The sequence below is a fragment of the Bos grunniens genome, chromosome 16 (genome assembly GCF_055505025.1).
Source record: "Bos grunniens cultivar Pamir isolate PY7600 chromosome 16, Bosgru_T2T1.0, whole genome shotgun sequence".
Lineage (NCBI taxonomy): Eukaryota > Metazoa > Chordata > Mammalia > Artiodactyla > Bovidae > Bos > Bos grunniens.
Window position 1 is genome coordinate 15,190,091 of NC_141180.1, and position 19,784 is coordinate 15,209,874.

Here is a 19,784-nt window from a genome sequence, read left to right on the forward strand (position 1 = left end):
TCTGATTCCTAGGACAGGATTGCTAGATTGAAAGGTGGGAATTTTTCTCATGTTAACTGATGTTTCCATTGACATCCCCCCAAAAGGATTTAGATTTTACATTTCCACCAATTGTACATGATAAAGGACTTTCTTTTCATCAGCCTTAGGGAATCACTTGTTCAACTTTTTGCCAGTCTTACCCAAAGAAATGCAATGCCAAAGAATGCTCAAACTACCGCACAATTGCACTCATCTCACACCCTAGTAAAGTAATGCTCAAAATTCTCCAAGCCAGGCTTCAGCAATATGTGAACCATGAACTTCCTGATGTTCAAGCTGGTTTTAGAAAAGGCAGAGGAACCAGAGATCAAATTGCCAACATCCGCTGGATCATGGAAAAAGCAAGAGAGTTCCAGAAAAAAATCTATTTCTGCTTTATTGACTATGCCAAAGCCTTTGACTGTGTGGATCACAATAAACTGTGGAAAATTCTGAAAGAGATGGGAATACCAGACCACCTGATCTGCCTCTTGAGAAATTTGTATGCAGGTCAGGAAGCAACAGTTAGAACTGGACATGGAACAACAGACTGGTTCCAAATAGGAAAAGGAGTACATCAAGGCTGTATATTGTCACCCTGTTTATTTAACTTATATGCAGAGTACATCATGAGAAATGCTGGACTGGAAGAAGCACAAGCTGGAATCAAGATTGCAGGGAGAAATATCAATAACCTCAGATATGCAGATGACACCACCCTTATGGCAGAAAGTGAAGAGGAACTAAAAAGCCTCTTGATGAAGGTGAAAGTGGAGTGTGAAAAAGTTGGCTTAAAGCTCAACATTCAGAAAACAAAGATCATGGCATCCAGTCCCATCACTTCATGGGAAATAGGGAAACAGTGGAAACAGTGTCCGACTTTATTTTTGGGGGGTTCCAAAATCACTGCAGATGGTGACTGCAGCCATGAAATCAAAAGACGTTTACTCCTTGGAAGGAAAGTTATGACCAACCTAGATAGCATATTCAAAAGCAGAGACATTACTTTGCCAACAAAGGTCCGTCTAGTCAAGGCTATGATTTTTCCTGTGGTCATGTATGGATGTGAGAGTTGGACTGTGAAGAAGGCTGAGCGCTGAAGAATTGATGCTCTTGCACTGTGGTGTTGGAGAAGACTCTTGAGAGTCCCTTGGACTGCAAGGAGATCCAACCAGTCCATTCTGAAGGAGATCAGGCCTGGGATTTCTTTGGAAGGAATGATGCTGAAGCTGAAACTCCAGTACTTTGGCCACCTCATGCGAAGAGTTGACTCATTGGAAAAGACTCTGATGCTGGGAAGGATTGGGGGCAAGAGGATAAGGGGACGACAGAGGATGAGATGGCTGGATGGTATCACTGACTCGATGGACATGAGTCAGTGAACTCCGGGAGTTGGTGATGGACAGAGGGGCCTGGCGTGCTGTGATTCATGGGATCGCAAAGAGTTGGACACCACTGAGCGACTGATCTGATCTGATCTGATCTGACAGGAGCAAAGTGGTAACTGATTTTTCCTCTCCTGTCTGTTTAATTGCTATCGTAAAAAATAGACATATTGCAAATTATTTGACAAGGGGCAAGTTTGACAGCATGGTTTTGGTCATTAATTCTACTTCAGTGGAGTTTTCTAGAACTCATTTCTTAAGGGAGTAATATTTTCCTCTTACAAGCACCATGAACGTGGGCCCTTGTTAAATTTTTCTTTAGAGAAATCTAGAAATCTAGATTTATCTCTTTTCTGTGACCTGAAACTCAGACAGCAAGCACATCCTGTCTGTTCACAGTTACCCTGTTACTCCCCAGTTGTCCCTAGGCCTGTGTTTTCAGCACGCTTTTCTGTTTTCTCTTTCTCCACCCACCCTCTTATTTATTCTAGAACTCCAAAATTCAGTTTTTAAAATCAGTTTTAAATAGGCTTGGAAAATAGGATGCACTCTGTTGGTGAAATCACTCATAGTGTAAGTCTGTGTTGGTAATACTTAAAGTCTCTAGCAGGTGAGGTCTATTGCTGTCCTCTTGCTGGAAATTGCATGGCCTCATCGATCAAGCTATCACTTGTATAGACTAGAGGATGGGGAACCCCAGTTTTTAAAACTAGGCCATGCTTCTTCCTATCTCACTCCCTCCCTATCCCGCCACCCCCCATCTACTAGCAGAGAGAAGCCCTTGGGCACAGACAGAGCCTCAGTGAGCTCCAGAGACTCTGGCTTTACTCTCAGAGTCCAGGAGTCCAGGGGGCATCTTGACTTCCCTGGGATTTTCTGAGAGGGATATCTCTCATGAATCAAGGCTCTGGAGGCTTGTGAGCCCAGCAGCAGTTCCACATGCCAAAGAGACTTCCTGAACTCTTGAGCTCTGGAAGTGGGTACTTGGAGTCCATCAAAAGCTTGACAAGACTGGAGTCCCATGGAATGCATTCCTGGATGTGTCCATTGTCCAGTTGGTTCTTCTACCTGTCTCCATCCTGGCAAGAGAGCTGTCCTAGGGACCCATCAAAGGAGGGAAATAAAGACAATGAAGATATCACATATATAGGGATCTGAGAAGTGATTCACTCTAATAACATATATTTGATTGTTTAGAATTTATGTAATAGTCATGCAGTGGGCTTCCCAGGTGGTACAGTGGTAAAGAATCTGCCTGCCAATGCAGGAGGCACAAGAGATGCAGGTTCAATCCCTGGGTCAGGAAGATCGCCTGGAGGAGGAAATGGCAACCCACTTCAGTATTCTTGCCTGGGAAATTCCATGGACAGAGGAGCCTGGTGAGCTACAGTCCATGGAGTCGCTAGGAATCAGATATGACTGGCAGTTGAGCACACACATACACAAGAGTGGTGTAATATAGTTCCTAGGTCTGAAAGTGTGTTGTTTTCCCTTCCACCGAAATTCAGCATCTAGAGCAGCTTATGGATCTTCCGCTGGATTCCGTGAAGATGGAGCCTTGTTACAATAAAGTCAACCTGCTTCAGGAGCACCTTCAGGATCTCAAGAGCCGCTTCAGGTTCCCCCACATCGATCTGGTGGTCCAGAGGACGCAAAACTACATGCAAGAGGTAGGGGCGGCGGGGTCATCTGTGGTGGAAGAGGATAGGGCTGCAGAGAATCACGCGCAGCAGATGAGACAGGTGTGCTGGCGTAGCTGGGGAAATGGGGCCCTTCTCTTTAGCCATCATGTTGAGTGACGACGTGTTTTGTCCTGTTCCAGCTGGCTCCATTTTTTCCATGTTGATGAGCATCATAGAGAAGAAATGTCTCAGGGAAATAGAGTAGCATTAATTGATAGTTAATTGATTTGTCAAGTCAGTGCTATTAATGTTGGCTTCACATTGGAATCATCTAGGGTGCTTTTAAGAAATACTGATGTCTGGGCCACACTCCCAGTGATTTTGATATATTTTTTTGGTAATTCAAAAAACTTCTCCCACTCCCATTCCTGCTGCATTTAATATGCAGCCAGAATGAAGAACCACTAGCTTGAATCAATTCTGTAATCTAGTTAAATCAGTCAATCAATCACAATTTTAAATTTGGATTTCTTGAGTCTATTTCATAGATTCCTTTTCCTTCCCATAAAGAACTTTTTCTTTAGGAACAGGGATGAATAGCACAAATTCGTTCCATAGTCTAACGCTTTCTAAGAAGGAAGGGTGGGATCACTGAAGCCGTAAGAGCACAATTCTACTTTACAGATATTCCCGGGGCGCTTCCTGTGGGCTGGACATTGTGCCAGACCCCACTTCAGGGAGCTGGTAGTGAGACAGATTCTTACATAAATTCACTATGGCGTTGAAAGTGCTGAGAGGAAAGCTATTGTGTTGGATGCTTTCAGATCATAGGCTTGGGGAAGAAAGGAGCTTTTTTTTTCTCCTTAAAAGTTATAGGCAGGATTAAGTGGCACATTTTATTTATTATCTAAGCTCTAAGTTGTGAAGGATTAAAGATGAATGGGGAGCAAAATTGGCCAACGGCTTAACTGAAGCTCCTTGGACAGCAGTGGACAGTGGTGAAATGGATACAGGCGTAAGTGCAGAGAATAAGAAATCGGAACCACTTCCATTTCCTAACCCATGAGTGTGACAGTCACGGGCTCCACTGAACCTTGACCCTGTCTCCTTTCCCAGCCTGGCAGAGAAAGGGAGAGAAGTAGGGTGGGAGGGTGAAAAGTGGAGTCAGAGATGTGCTGGGATGGTTTACATCCATCTGAACGGAGAGGATGGAGCCAAAAAATAATTGGAGAAGCCTCCCACCTCATTTCATTAAGCCCTGGCTGCAGGGGATGGGAATAACCACAGGAAATGATGATATCCCCCATCCCATGGTCTTGGGTTTTCCAGTTCCTGGTGGAAGGAGACATGAGAAGAAAAGATACATACATGTGTACATACCTGTATACATACAGGTACAGGTGTGTGTGTTTCCCAGCCTTCTGCTGATCTCATTGTGGTTGTGGGCTTGTGCATTTAACAGACCACAGAGTGGAATGAGGACTTGTTGCCCTGGGTGACTCCCACGGCAGTGACCATCTCCGATGGTCATGCCCTCCTTTCTCTCCAAGCTGACTTTGACCCGAGGGTGGCGATCCCAGCTTCTGACTGCCCTCTGTTTCTGTGTTGCTTTGGTTTTTAGCTGATGGAGAATGCAGTATTCACTTTTGAGCAGTTGCTTTCCCCACATCTCCAAGGAGAGGCCTCCAAAACCACAGTCGCCATTGAGAAGGTTAAGCTCCGAGTCTTAAAGGTAAAATTGTTCTCTCACTTGCGGGAAGCATGAAGCAAGAACGTGACTCATTTCTTTTGTTAAGTGGAAAATATCAAGTTCTCTCTTTGACTTGCCTCCCCTTTTAAAAACAGTGCCTGGTCTTTTCTCCCTGGTAACAAGTGACGATCATCTCGCGGCAGTTCCCCTTCGACTGTCGTGCCTATTCTGCCATCTAGTGGCTACTTTAGGGACCACAGGTCCTCGCATCATTCACCAGCCAGAAGTGACATGTCTTAGGCTTACTTACATAGCAATTAGACTTGATATTGACTGTCCACTATAAGCAAAGAATTGTGATAGGTATTGCATGGAATATGAAAATATAAAACACACACTCTCTTTCTTCCGAGTTTGCAATACAGTAAAACCCATTTAAATTAACAGTTTTTAGAAAAATCAAAACCTCATGGCTAACCCTAATGCATATACATGAAATTGAGAAAGATGGTAACAATAACCCTGTATACGAGACAGCAAAAGAGACACTGATGTATAGAACAGTCTTGTAGACTCTGTGGAAGAGGGAGAGGGTGGGATGATTTGGGAGAATGGCATTGAAACATGTATAGTATCATATATGAAATGAGTCGCCAGTCCAGGTTCGATGCACGATACTGGATGCTTGGGGCTGGTGCACTGGGATGACCCAGAGAGATGGTACGGGGAGGGAGGAGGGTTCAGGATGGGGAACACGTGTATACCTGTGGCGGAATCATGTTGATATATGGCAAAACCAATACAATATTTTAAAGTTAAAAAATAAAATAAAAAAAATTATAAAAGAAAAACCTCATGGCAAAGGAACTACTTCAAGGAAAGGACAGCTGCTGTGTGAAATTGTTTTAAATGTGCTTTGTGCATCAGTGTATCTCAAAATAGTTGTAATAATAGGAGCTTGCATGTATATAGGGCATATCTTTAAGCTTTTTAGAAAAACTTATCCTGTTTCATTTGATCCTCACAAGAACTTGACTTATGTAAGCTTAACAGGCTACTTGAGCTTTGAGCTAAAACTATCCCTAAACTTAGTCCACTAATTTTTTATGACCTACTTTCCCTAAGCAGAGCTTTGGAACAGAAGATCAAAGTTTCACAGAGCCTAGGAGGTGGTCCCTGAATTTCAGACCTGATCTTAATACCTCACAGGCAGTAGGAAACTCTGGCAACCAAATCAGTGAGATTAAAAGCAATAATTGCCATGGTAACACACAAAATAATGAACTTGCCATTGAGAAAGAAAAGATAGTATCAAGGTCAATGTCCCCTCCCATGGCAACACAATTTTTACCTCTCAGGAAAGTCCATCTCTTCTCTGGACACTTTAAACTACAAGAACATACTTCCCAATGCTAAGTCATAATTCTCACCACTGAGAATTCTAGTTCTACACTCTTTTCTCATGCCCTTCTTCCACATGGTAGTCATTGGTTGTTTGAATACAGCTATGATTTTACCCCAAGTTACCTCTGGCATAAATCTCTGTAACCGTCCTTTGTTTGGCCTGACCATTCTGCACACATCCCTGTGGCTATGCTCAGTTTATCTGTGCCCTCTCCCTGAACCCCCTTTAAAATCAAACCCGGGTCTCTAGACTTGGCTGTTCCATGTGTCAATAGGACATCCTCTTTCCTATTCTAGATACTGAACTTCTTTGTTGAACATACCACAGTGCTAATGTAGCTGTGAGCCACTCTCTTCTTTGGCAGAAATCATTACAACCTACCAATTCCCCTTCAGGATGTAGAGTGAAGGAAGGAGATGATCATGGCTCCCATGCACCAACCCAAGACAGGGGTGATGAAGTTTTAACCCATCCCCTAGTTTTGTCTTCAACTTTATAATAATGCTCTGCTTTGATCTTACCTCAGTTTTCGTATCTGTAATAGGGGAGGCGGAGATGGGTCATTATCAGTCATAAGCTCTACCTGCAATGTGAGAGAACTGCATAGAAAGATCTCTGAAACCTTTGAACACCACTAGAGTCCTCAGTAATTAGGATGGGAGGGTGGGGGTGGGAAGGGAGACGAAGTGAGTTGCTGAGTTTTTTGTTTACGCAAAAGTTAACAGGTTGTAACGTTGTATTTAGCATACATTTCTATCTCTGTACCGACAGCAATATGATTATGACAGCAGCACCATCCGGAAGAGGATATTTCAAGAGGCGTTGGTTCAAATCACACTTCCCACCCTGCAGAAGGCACTGGCATCCGTGTGCAAACCAGTAAGGAGATGGGTTACTCCAGAACCTGCTTTTGTTGCCTTTGAAGTTCAAGTAAATTTTTTTTGGCCATGATGCACTTACAAGCAGTAGATGACCAGGGAGGGGGTCAACACACTTTTCCTGTAAGTGGTCAGGTGGCAGGTATTTTAGGCTTCACGGCCATATAATTTCTGTTGCAATCACACAGTTCTGCCGTGATAGCACAAATGCAGCCATGCTGCTGCTGCTGCTGCTAAGTCGCTTCAGTCGTGTCCGACTCTGTGCAACCCCATAGAGGGCAGCCCACCAGGCTCCCCCGTCCCTGGGATTCTCCAGGCAAGAACACTGGACTGGGTTGCCATTTCCGATGACCCATAAACAGATGTGCAGTCTGTGTTCCAATAAAACTTTATTTACAAAGGCAAGCAGCTGTCTAGATTTGCCAACCCTTGGACAAGACAGAATCTCAAAGGGTAATGATCTGAGTTTGAACCAAGTTAAGGGTTACAATAGAGTGCCTACGGATTGTTCCTTATTATGGTGTGACACCCCCCACCCCCACCCACCCACCACAGGCCCAACACAGCCTCTGAAACTTGACCACTCCATCCAGGAAAAGACCTTAAGTCACACAATTTCAGAAGGATATTTGTAATTTCAGTAATATTTGCTTACCGAAGTCAATGAAACTAAAACCATCGAAAGCTTCTGTGAACACTAGGCAGCTAGTGACAGCCATGCTTGTGAAGGTGTGACTAGGTCACATCTTCAGTGCAGGGTCACAAGTGAGCAGACTAAAGAGGCCAGGTCAAGACCTGGGTTCAAGTCCCGGCTCTTCCACATAATCAGCTCTGGGGCCTTGGGCAAGAGCTTTTTCCTCTCTCTTGGCCTAGATTTCATCTAGAAAATGGAGGTAATAATACTTTGCAGTATCCTTCTTAAGACTGAGAAGCCCAGGGTGACACAGTGACCATTCGATGAGTGCTTACCACGTGCTCAGCACTTTGTATGGATTGTCTTGTTGATCCTCATGACAACCCTGTGAGCAGGTACCGTTTATGTCCTCATTGCACCTGAGGGGTTAAGTAATGGGACCAAAGTCGCAGAGCTGGAATCCACCAGAGTTTGAACTCAGCTCACACTCATTTGATAACATGGGATGTGCTCAATAAATGGTATTTACTACTACTTTTTCTGCTGCTTCATGTTATGCAAGCTGGGACCTTTGCAAGGCTGGCTCCCTCTTGGCACAAATACTAAAGAGCTTTTTAGAATTTAAAAAGGGCTTTTTTGCGGCTTAGAGAGTCTCCAAACATTGGAACATTAAAGTCCATTGCATGAGTTATTTTATTGGAAAAATTTCCTTGATCATTTTTATATTCTATACATACTGTTTTTCTTCAGAAAGCCAGAGGCATACCAAGTACCTGGCACTTATTTCTGAGGGTAAATTTCTTTCATAGAAAAGGTTTGATCAAGTCAGGGCAGTAAAGAATCTACCTATATGATTGTCTCTTGCCTATATGATTTTCCATCTTATGGCTGGAAAAGTCCAGCCATTCAAAGGATGACTCGGTCCACCTTGGACATGTCTGCATGCAGACGTTCTGTGTAGGGTATTTTTATTTTCCAATCCCCAAAGTAATGTGGGGGCCTTGGAGCCACGTCCTCCCAAGAGAGGAGAAGGGTTAAAAAAAACCCTCTTCCTGTATGCTCCTCTCTCTCCAGCCATCTGCAGAGTTATACCAAATCTCTAAGAGGCGCTTGTGATTTTTAATCAAGAGAGACCGGTTTGGAGAGAAATTGAGGCCTGGCATTTTCAGTAATGAGAAATAGTGTACCAGTACCAAGAAATGTAAAAAACATCTGGATTTACAGAGAGGGTGAACTAGGGGAGCATTTGCTTCAGGCAAAGAGTCTTTAGTTTACTCGAGTGTATTTCCCTAGGTTCTAAGATCTGCGGTACTTAACCCAGGCTGCACGTTAGAACTGCCTGGGGAGATTTTTTTTTTTAATTCCGATTTAACAGATCCAGGAAATTAATATGTGTCACGATTCAGTCAATTCAATATAGAAAACCTGTTTTGTGAAGTTGTGCACATCACAACAGGATAAGTGCCCCTCGGAATGATTCTTTTCCACACAATTACTTAGCTGGTTGAAAGTTCAAAGGCCTGCTATTTATTCAGCGAACATGTATAAGCATGATCCAGGCACGTGTCCAGCCAGCGTCCCTGTTTTGTCCTGGGCTTCACAGCCTAGAGACAGCAGACAGGCACAGAGCGCACTTTGCGATGAGCAGGGCAGGAACTTTGTGGGGAAGAGAGGTGACCGAGTTCGGAAGAGGGTGCCCAGCTCTGCCTATGCAGATGGAGAGGACTTCCCAGAGCCATGTTTTCTCCCAGTCCTGAGGGATGAATAACAGGGAACTAAGGAGTGGAAGATCACGTGGGGAGATGAAAGACACAAACCTCGTTTTGCAGAAGAAGAGAGAGGCACAGAGCCGTGAGCTGGCTTGCCCAGGGCCCCGCAGCCAGGCCAGGGCAGTGTGCAGTCCCTGAGCTGCGCTCTGCCCATGTGGCTCTTATCCGTGTGTCAGTCTTATCCCATAGACCCTCTCAGGGTCATGGAAGCTCATGTCTCTTTAATCCTGTGGCTTTCCCTAGGGTGGGCAGAAAGGGGTCCCATTATTACCCACTGGGATCCGGTCCTGGGCTACAGACCCCCCTGTCCTGGCTCTGAGAGTCTGAATGAGGTGGCGTCTGATGGCCTGCTGTAAATCTCCTCCCTCCAGGCAAAAGCCATCGAATCCCACTGCTAAGACCCTGGCTCTGTAAGAACCAGGGGTCAGGGGCCTCCATCCTGCACTGTCAGGGGCAAGCGTTATGGAGTTAATCACACGGATATGACTTGGCTCATTTTGATCCCTTCCTTGACCTCATGCTGATAAAAGGCAAGCCACGTGGAGACCCTTGGAAAGCAGGAAGTGTTAAAGGATTTTGTGTGATGCCTGGATTGTCTTAGAATCATGGAGTTTCCGGGCCAGCTGGAGGGGAAGAGGAGACTGTTTCTCGAGAGTCTGTGACTAGGGATTCTCCACACCTGAGAACGGGACGCATCCTAAGAGTTAAACATACATCTACGCTGCTGCTGCTGCTGCATCACTTCAGTCGTGTCCGACTCTTAGCGACCCCATGGACTGCAGCCTACCAGGCTCCTCCGTCCATGGGATTTTCCAGGCAAGAGTACTGGAGTGGGTTGCCATTGCCTTCTCCGACATCTGCTCTAGGACCCAGCAATCTCACTTCTAGGTATACACTCAAGTAAGCCCTAAATCCACAAAATCATACACAAGAATATCAATAGCAACTATGTTCGTAACAGTCAATATCCAGCAGTAGGAATAGAGACAGCTTTAGCTTGTCCATATAATGAGTGCCATTTATCAGTAAAAAAGAATGAACTACTGATACATGCAGCAACATGGATGAACCTCCAAAAACAAACACAAAAAAAGAGTACAGGATTCCATTTTGTACAAAGTTAAATAACAAGGAAAACTAATCTAGTGTGATAGACACAACATCAGAGCTTAATCTCTTGGTGAGTAGTCTAGACTGGAAAAAGGGGTGATGGAAATGTTTACCTTGATCTGGGTTATGGTTATCTGAGTATATTTATATATTTAAAGTTGTTGAGCTCTACTTTTAAAACGTGCGCATTTTTCTCAGTATAGCTTACACCTTAGTAAAGTACTGTTGGCATTAAGAAAGAAGAAAAAGAAGGAAACGTCCAGACCCACTGACAAGGCCTTGAGACATCAGGGTCTCTGGTGTCTGCCCCCTCGAAGGGCATAGAGCGTGAACCCAGTCCAGGGCATGGTGTCTGGGGGAAGGAAGCAGGTGACCAATGCTTCACACTCCAAGGGGGAACAAGAGGGACAGCTGTCCTTTCCAGAGCTCCTCTGCAAACTGGTGTCTCATGTGTTGTCCCCTTTATCTTCTTATCTCTCCTTCTCCAGGAGCTTCAGAAATATGAGCAGTACATCTTTGCAGATCACACCAATATGATCCATGTTGAAAATGTCTACGAGGAGATTTTACATCAGATCCTCCTAGATGAAAGTCTGAAAGGTATGGAGGGTTTCCCTGCTGCTGGAGAAAGCTCTAGATAGAGGGGCGCACCCCTGATGGGGACCCCTCAGGGCCCGCTAGGTTTTGTCCACAGGAATGAAAAGGGAAGAGGAAATTGACACCAAGAGCTGGGGAGACAGAGGACGAGGGACTGAAGAAGCGAGGGCCGCTGACCTCCGCTGAGCGGTTGCGGTTTGGCTCACACTCCACTGGCCCGTTAGATATTATTTCGCTTTCAATCCAAATAAGAACTCTGTGAACTGGGAATTTTAAGCTTCATTTTTCAGATGAGAAAACTGAGGTTAGAGAGATTAACCTAGGGTGTCTCATGAACAGCTGGCCTCCTCCGGCTGTTCCAGACAGAACAAAGGAAAAAGAGCTCTTCTTGGCCACAGGCTTACAACGCCTCCCCAGCCTGGAGCAGGTGATTCAGCAGCGGGGCTTCCCAGCTGCTCTGCCCTCTCAGCACATTCCTCACCTCCACTCAGCCAGACAGAATACACTGGGCTGTGACTCCGTCCTTGGCGAGTCCCATTAGGACTCTGGCTCACAGTATGCCGTGGAATCAGGCCCTGCTCAGGATAGGAGTGTAGATAGGAAAACTTTGATAGAAATACACAGGAGAGGGCTGTCCCTAAAACTATAGGCTTGAAACATATCTGGTCTCCACAAAGAAAGCTGGCCAAGCACAAGCCCCAGGTCAAAGTAGCTCATCCAATGAGATAAGGAATACAAAGATGTCATCTCAGTATCTGCACAGGAAGAGGGGCTCAGTCAAGGCCACTGCCAGTCCACCACAGCACCCTTGGGCGAATTAGGAAAAAAGCTCTCTTCCTCCAGATGGCGGACTGCTCTCTGTCAAAAACTTGTCACCATATACTGGTTTGGTTTGAGCAGGACATGCTACTGCAGCCTGCTGGAAAATTACTCTGCTGAATACACAAATCTGTGATGTGAATGGTATCCCCTGGGGTGTGAGATTGTTGGGCACTGTACAACCTACACAGCCAGAGGGAGAGGCTGATTGTCAAAAACGTCAGCTGCTGGTTGTCGTTATTTTTTAAAATTAATTTTTATTGGAGGATGGTTGCTTTACAGTGTTGCATCAGTTCCTACCGTACAGCAAAATAAATCAGCCATACATTTACACATATTCCCTCCCTTTTAGAGTTCCTTCCCATTCAGTCTCCGCGGCACTGTTAAGTAGAATTCCCTGTGCTGTCCAGTACAGACAGCCAACAAACACAAGATGCGATGCTCAATTGCTATGTTAATTATGCTAATTATTAGAGAATTGCAGATCAAAACTACAAGGAGGTATCACCTCACGCTGACCTGAATGGCCATCATCAAAAAAACTTACAAACAATAAATTCTGGAGAGGATGTGGAGGAAATGGTTGTTATTATTGATTTTACTCCTCTCGGGGCCTCTAGGACTGAGCCGGATGGACAGAGGCCTTTAGTTTGGACACTGCAGGTCATAAGGTTCTCTCTGCAGGCTCAGTACTAAGGACTCGTTACACGTTCAGGACTGTTCTGAGTGTAAAAGCAGAGAAACTAAGGGCCTGTCCTGCCCTAAAGGAGTGTCAGTCAAAGTAGACACACTGCAGCCGCACACACTAGCGGCTGAGATGTGGTGGGGCCTTCCGAGGGTGATACCAATGGTAGTAGATTTGACCTCTTTGAAAGCTAAGGCCATGTTTTATTCATTCATCTTTGGATTCTTAGAGCATGTCCCATAGTTGATGTCCAGTAAAAGTGTGCTGTTTGAATAAATGAATGAGTGAAGGAATGAATGAGTGAACATTACAGAGGTCCAGGGTTTGGAATGAGTCTGTAGGCTCTGGTCATCAGGGAAAGCTTCCTGAAAGAGGGTTAGATGTAAACTGGAATTTGAAATTGGGAAATTCAGACAGTTAGAAAAGCTGAGAGGGAATTTTAGCTTCTAGATAAAATCAGAAATTCCAGATTAGTCAGGGCAAGGTTTTAACATTATGTTTTGCTTTCTGGTATCTCTCAGTGATAAAGGAGGCTGCTATCCTGAAGAAACACAATTTGTTTGAAGACAACATGGCCTTGCCCAGTGAAAGCGTGTCCAGCCTCACTGATCTAAAAACTCCTGCGGGGTCAAACCAGGCCAGCCCCGCCAGGAGAGCCTCGGCCGTTCTCCCCGGAGTTTCAGAGAGTGAGATCCTGAGTAATGAGGTGTTCCAGGAGGCAGGGGAGATGAAACAACCAGAGGTCCCTAGTCCATTGGCCAGAGAAGAAGGCCTTTCCCTCCCTGTGTCCAGCCCTCCCCCAGATGGGGACAGGCAGGTCATCGATTCAAGTATAGATGGCCCAGTTGTGAATCTGGTGGCTACAGAGGTGACAGCAGGCGCCCTGGGCACACACTTGTCACAGCCGGAGTTGGAAGAGACTCCTGAGGACCGAGAACCCATCCAGGAAGACGCAGAGCCCAGGTCTGCCGCAGGCTCCTTGAAGGAGCTCAGAAATTTGCTGACGGTGACCGCCGAAGTAACAGAGGAGTCCGCTGTGCTTGAGGTTGAGAAAGATACACATGAGGAGGCCCTTGTTCCCCAAGATATTGAAAAAGAAGAGGAAGCAACCCAAATCGACACAGAGGCCAGTCAAGCATCTGCTTCGGGTCAGGACAACTGTGAAGAAAGTGAAGTCGGTGAGGGGGAGGCCCATGGTCCAACTCCCAAGGCCGAGGCCAGCGGGGTGGAGCTGGGAGAATTTCCAGATGCTCAGCCAACCTGTGGGGGGCTCAGCGAGGGGGCCCGGGGCCCAGACCCCACAGAGGAGCTGGGAGAGGCAGGAGAGCCTGCTGAGAGTGAGCTCACAGGGGATGCCTCTGGACTGGGCACCCTTGAAGGAGGAGGGCCCGTGTGCTCTGTGGAGGCTGAGGCTGTGTCCCTAGAAGCTTGCGTGTTCCGTTCTGACTCCATCAGCCCCAGGGAGAGCCAGGTTTCTGTGGAAGAAGAGGCGGTGGGCGGGAGCTGCAGCACAGCCCAGCCTGCCACCAGTGAGGATGCCCAGGAGAGGAAGGCTGACCCCGTTCACGAGTGTCAGTGGGTGGTGGAGAACATTGCAAACACCGATACCCTAGATACACAGAGAGAAGACCCCCCAGAGCCCCCTTCAGAGGAGTGAAAGGGACAGAGTGGCCAAAGTCTTTCTTGGAACAAACTCAGCCCAAAGGGGGAGGGGGGATGCCTGCAAGTTGTTACCAAAAAAAAAAAAAAAAAAGCATGAAGTACTTCTTTAATTTGTATAATGAAGCTAGAGGGAATTGCACACTGAGGCAAGCCTTTGTGGAATGGAACTGTCCTTCCATGAATTATGACTTTAGCATTTGAATAAGAATTACAAAGGTAATGGCGTGGGGGGGGTGGGGGGTGGTGAGAGGCAGCTGAGGGGCCCAGGGTGGGACGGGGCTGCAGGGAAGGCAGAGGAGACAGCCGGGCACCCTGCACACTCTCTTCTAATGCACTTTAAGGCTTCTTCATGTTCGGTGAGAATGCGAAGGTAGATCCTGTAATCCAGCCTCACCGTTCGTCCGCAGCCCGGCTGCAGGAAAGGGAGATGGTGTGCGCTGGCCCCTCCCGCCTGCTGTGTGCGGCCCACAGAGCCTGAGCGATCAGCCTGAGACATCTCAGGAAGGCTGAGTGGAAACAGAGCAAAGCTGTGGTCTGGGGGCTGGCTGGGCCTCTTACTAACGCCGCTATCAATTTCCTACTAATTCATCTTGCTAATTCTTATTAATTAATCACTTTTTGGAGAACATCAGATGAGGCAAGGAAATTTCTTTGGCATGTTTAAGGCTGAAAGCCTTCCAAATTAGCCTTAGACTGTGCAGAGAAAGAGCTTAGCTAAATTATCAAGCATAAAGCCGACCAATTAAACATTATATGAACAGCTATTCTATGACACATGCTGTGTTAGGCATAGTAACAGAAAAGAACAAAAGAAAAAAAAGAAAGATTAGGTGCTTGTCTAGCATAAATGGAAGGATCCAAAGGAATTTAATCTAAAAGAAAAAAATATATACTGATTTTCAAAACATGACAACTTTCTTTCTTTCCATTGAAACAGTTCTGGTTTATTCCCAGGAGGGAATAAAGTGAATAAGTGAATAAAAGAAGAAAGAAAAGAGGGAAGTAAAAGGGAGAGAGAAAGGAAGAAAGAGAGAAATCAAGCTATAGATCATTAAGTTCCAAAGATATTACCAACAATGGAAATTATTTGCTCAGTTGTTCAGCAAATTGAGTCTTGTTATGTCCCAGGCACTGATACTATGGTGGAAATGGCTCTGTTCCTTTCTCCCAGAACCTGCTTTAATGGAAATAGATGGAAATACATCTTCTGAATGGATCATGATCTTTACCTGTGAGCGTTAAGGTGGAATGAACTTTCTTGCCAAAGGTTAAAAAGATGTATTCTCTTGTCCTTCAGAAAAATACCAGATGATTTTCTAAAAGTTTTACTCCCAGGTCTACATCTTGAAATTTCCTTCTACAAATTTTAATATTAGATCTCAACATTGTCCTAAGAGCTTATTTTGATTATCATCAACAAGTAGTTAATATCAGGTTTTTTTTTAAAGAATTTGTCCACAGTTTGACCATTTAACCAGGAACTAAAATATCTCTCTCTCCACTTCCCTATGAAGAATTGCTTGGATTTCTGGGTCATAGGGGATGAAAAATAATCAGGATACTCTCATATTGAATTGTTTCACCCTTGGCTCAGACGGTAAAGAATCTGTCTGCAATGCAGGAGATCTGGGTTCAATCCCTGGGTCAAGAAGATCCCCTGGCCAAAGGAATAGCTACCCACTCCAGTATCCTTGCCTGGAGAATTCCATGGATAGAGGAACCTGGCAGCTGTAGTCCATGGGGTGGCAAAGAGTCCGACATGACCGAGTGACTAACACTTAGTGTGTTTAGATCCTCTCATTATAGGTGGAGAAGGCAATGACAACCCACTCGAGTACTCTTGCCTGGAAAATCCCATGGACGGAGGAGCCTGGTAGGCTGCAGTCCATGGGGTCGTGAAGAGTCGGACACGACTGAGCGACTTCACTTTCACTTTTCACTTTCATGCATTGGAGAAGGAAATGGCAACCCACTCCAGTGTTCTTGCCTGGAGAATCCCAGGGACGGGAGAGCCTGGTGGGCTGCTGTCTATGGGGTCGCACAGAGTCAGACACGACTGAAGTGACTTAGCAGCAGCAGCAGCAGCATTATAGGTGGAAGGCAGAGGTCACTCCCCTCCCTGGTCCTTATTGCGCCCGTGTTCACTCATATCCTTGCATCTGGCACAAAATACTGCAATTATGTTTACTTCCTGTCTCTTCCAGGGGCCCCTTCCTTCAAGGACAGACACTAGGGTTTGGTCATCCTGTGTACTTCCTGCACACACAGCCTTGAATAATAGCTCCCTGGCTTCTCAAGTCACTTTAATATCCGTAGTGCCTAACAAGGAACTGCTTGTGTCAGGCTTCTCAGGAAATGTGAGAACTGATCATCAACCACACCGCTGTGCTGGGGCTATTTGGGGCTTGCTGTCAGGCAAGGAGATATATTTTACTTGGGCTTTTTGCCCTTGGGAGTCTTCCCTTAAATCAAGTCCAAAGTCCAAAAGGCAAGTGGCCAAATGGTCTGATGCGCTGCCCAGTGAGACTGAGAGCCAAAGGAGCAGTGCCCAGCCTCCCCAAGGACTGCCCTTTTCTCCGGGAGAATGGTGATCTGCAAGCAAGGAGGTCCTGGCGCAGGCTAAGCCCATGTATAAGCTTCTAGCTTCCTCCCTTTTGCTCACCTCCGGGCTCCTGGCCCCACTTGGAAAGCTGAGAGATTTTTCCAACCCTAAACGACAGTACTTGTCACTTCATTGGATGAATGAACATCAGTGTCTACCCATCCGCTGGTAGAGGAGACCAGAGATTAAGAGGAAGTACAGAGCTGAGAACGCAGAGTTTTTCTGTACATATTTCACAAAAGACATGTCCACTAGATTAAGTCAGGTGACTGTTCTATTTGACGATAGAACAGGAAATTAAAGTGCATTAAAATTTCCTTGTTTTCACATGTTGAGTGGAATAGTTTCCTATTACTGGGAGTTTCTCTTGCTTTTGATACAGACTTGTCTAGATTGCTTCAGTGGTTTCCAGGTTGGAGCAAGGTTATTGTGATTTAAGTGAGCAGCAGGAAAAGCCTCTGCAAGCTGCTCAGGGGCTCTCTCCTATGGACAAATTTCTTTGAAATGCATAAAACCTCAAGACATGGCTTTTGGCAAAAATTCCATGACTAGTTATGTTTTATTGACCTTTTACAAAGAAAGGATATTTTCCTTAAAAACGAATTTGCTTATCAGGTTTTCCTTTGCAGCTTAGAGCAGAGTCAGTAGTGTCTTGCATTATTCAGAGTAAACTCATTTCAAAAAAAATGCATTTTGGAGACAACAAGGAAAATATTCCAGTTTGTTCAAAATTTTTAGAAAGAGACTGAGTATGAAGAACTATGGGTCTTCATGCTCCATCTTCTGCATTTTACTACAGAGATTCTCAAGTCTGGTTTCATAACCTTCAGATTAGAGGTAGTGATTTCAAAGGGTTCCACGATTCTCTCAAATAAGTGATTTTATTTCTTTATAAAAAGTGCTAAATGATGTATGCTAACCTAGCAAGTTTAATTTGGGGAAGAGAAAGACATCACTGACAAAAATAAATAATACAGTTTCACTTGGTGAAAAAGTCAGTTACATGTACCTTCTTTACCAAAAACAAGTGGGTTTTACAATTTGCTTCTGAAGTCTGCAACCTCAATAAGGAGATCTACACTGCGGATTGGTTTTTCTGGTCACTATATAAAGCAAATAAACGTAAACCACTTTGTAACCACATATTTACCCTGCCAAGTGCCTATATTGCAATAAAATGTTTGTCCTTGAAAAAGTGTCCAGACGTCATATTTATTTGGAATAGGGCTGTTTTCATCTTTTAAGCAAATGTCATACTTGAGCTGGGAGGAACTCCTCAGAGATGGAAAAGTGAGTCAGTGTAGTACAGAATTTTACTTTTCTGCCATCAGGAAGGAATCCACAGGGAAGTCACTTAATGGCAGTTGTAATCATGCTTTTAAAATGCATATGCTAATTTCTGTGGGAATCGGATTAGGTCTATAATACAATAATAGGCAATTACTCTTGATGTAATTGAATTGCTGTTCAAACAAATTTGTTTTCAGTGGACAACGCTGAGCAATATATCCATTCCTTCTGTAATTACAAACAAAGCAATATTTACTCACTACTATCCACAGTTGCTTATTCATCCATAAATTCGTTCATCTGAAAAACAATGATTGTGCATCTGTTTTATGTAGGTGCTCTAGTGGGTGTAGAAGACACAGAAGTATATACAGTGGACATGATCTCATATCACAAAACTCAAATTCTCAGGGTGGACACAGCCAGGGAGAGCTCAGAATGGGTGTTTGCTTCTTCACTTGGCAGAAGACTTTTCTATGATCTCAGCTTTAACTTTACACCAACAGCTTCAGGCAAGAGAGGAGGCATGTTGGAGAAATCGTGTCCGGCAGTGATGGGGACACTTGGTGTGGCATAAGCTTCCCTCCTCCATCTCCTCCTTCCATAGCAAACTTCTGGTGGCTCCTCCAGAATTTCTACTTTGGGTCAATAATCAGATTGGAATCGGAGGTGAGGGGGATCATGAAACCACTTTTGTATGTCTTTTTCTTAGATTGTCTGTCCATCCGGTGTGTCCAGGATGGAAGTGATGGAGGTCTCGGGAGGAGTCAACTAACAGCTCTTCTCTCCTCACAAGCCTGGAGCCACTCCAGCTTGAGCATCTCTCATCCTTTGCCATATCCATTGTCAAGAATATCTGTCCCTCCCTTCCCCATCTAGCCAATTCCCATTGTTCCTGTGAGAGGACAAGTCAGGCCAGTTTCCCCACCCAGCTCGTACCCCCAACAATGCTTTGCTGAACTCTCCCAGCCAAATGTACTTGTCTACTTCTAGTCATCCTCTCCCTCTGCTGCAGTCGTCCACCTGACCTGTGCCTTGGGGCAGGGATCCTGCCTTTAATCTTTGTATGCTTAGCAGAGCATAGGTGCCTGAAGATAGCAAGTGCTCAAGAAATGTTGAATAAATATCCCCAATCACAGATGAAGAAACAAGTGAAGATAATAGTCAGTGATCCCTTAGCATGTATTAAGAATCTGTGACTCTGGGAAGTTTACCCACCCTCAGTCTACATAGATAGTTCTGTTTTAGTGATGAGACTTGGTCATGGGTTTTTGTATACTCATCCCTCTGGGAGGCCAAGTCAGAGCCAAATTGCCTCCAAATCAAGCTACTATGAGCCACCTCCTAGTTTTGGGGACAGCAGCCTCCACTGGGTTTTCCTGAGGTCCTTAAGAGGTTAACAATGCAAAAAGGTCAAGAAATTTACCCCTGAATGGTACCCGAGTCTGTGATGCATGAGCAAATGCTTGAGAATTAATGGGCAGCATCTTCCTTCTAGAAAACCCTCCTCTTGAGGTTGGATAGGGAGCAGGGAAGAAGATGTGGTCCCTGATTTTAGGAAATTCAGTCCAGTTGGGGAAGCTGAGATGCAAATGGTGGTTCTGTGAGAAGAGGA

At 45.1% G+C, this 19,784-nt stretch overlaps 1 protein-coding gene across 1 annotated transcript in view; it reads left to right on the forward strand.

The window, feature by feature from the left end:
* NIBAN1 (niban apoptosis regulator 1) overlaps window positions 1–18,074 on the forward strand; it is a 183,889-nt gene extending 165,815 nt beyond the window's left edge. Inside the window, exons 10-14 of the mRNA XM_086343407.1 lie at window positions 2,915–3,076; window positions 4,650–4,760; window positions 6,895–7,002; window positions 11,003–11,114; window positions 13,137–18,074. Coding sequence (XP_086199533.1) covers window positions 2,915–3,076; window positions 4,650–4,760; window positions 6,895–7,002; window positions 11,003–11,114; window positions 13,137–14,272 — 1,629 coding nt within the window. The 3' untranslated portion in view covers window positions 14,273–18,074. The remainder of the gene's footprint in view (window positions 1–2,914; window positions 3,077–4,649; window positions 4,761–6,894; window positions 7,003–11,002; window positions 11,115–13,136) is intronic.
* The last annotated feature ends 1,710 nt before the right edge of the window (window positions 18,075–19,784 follow it).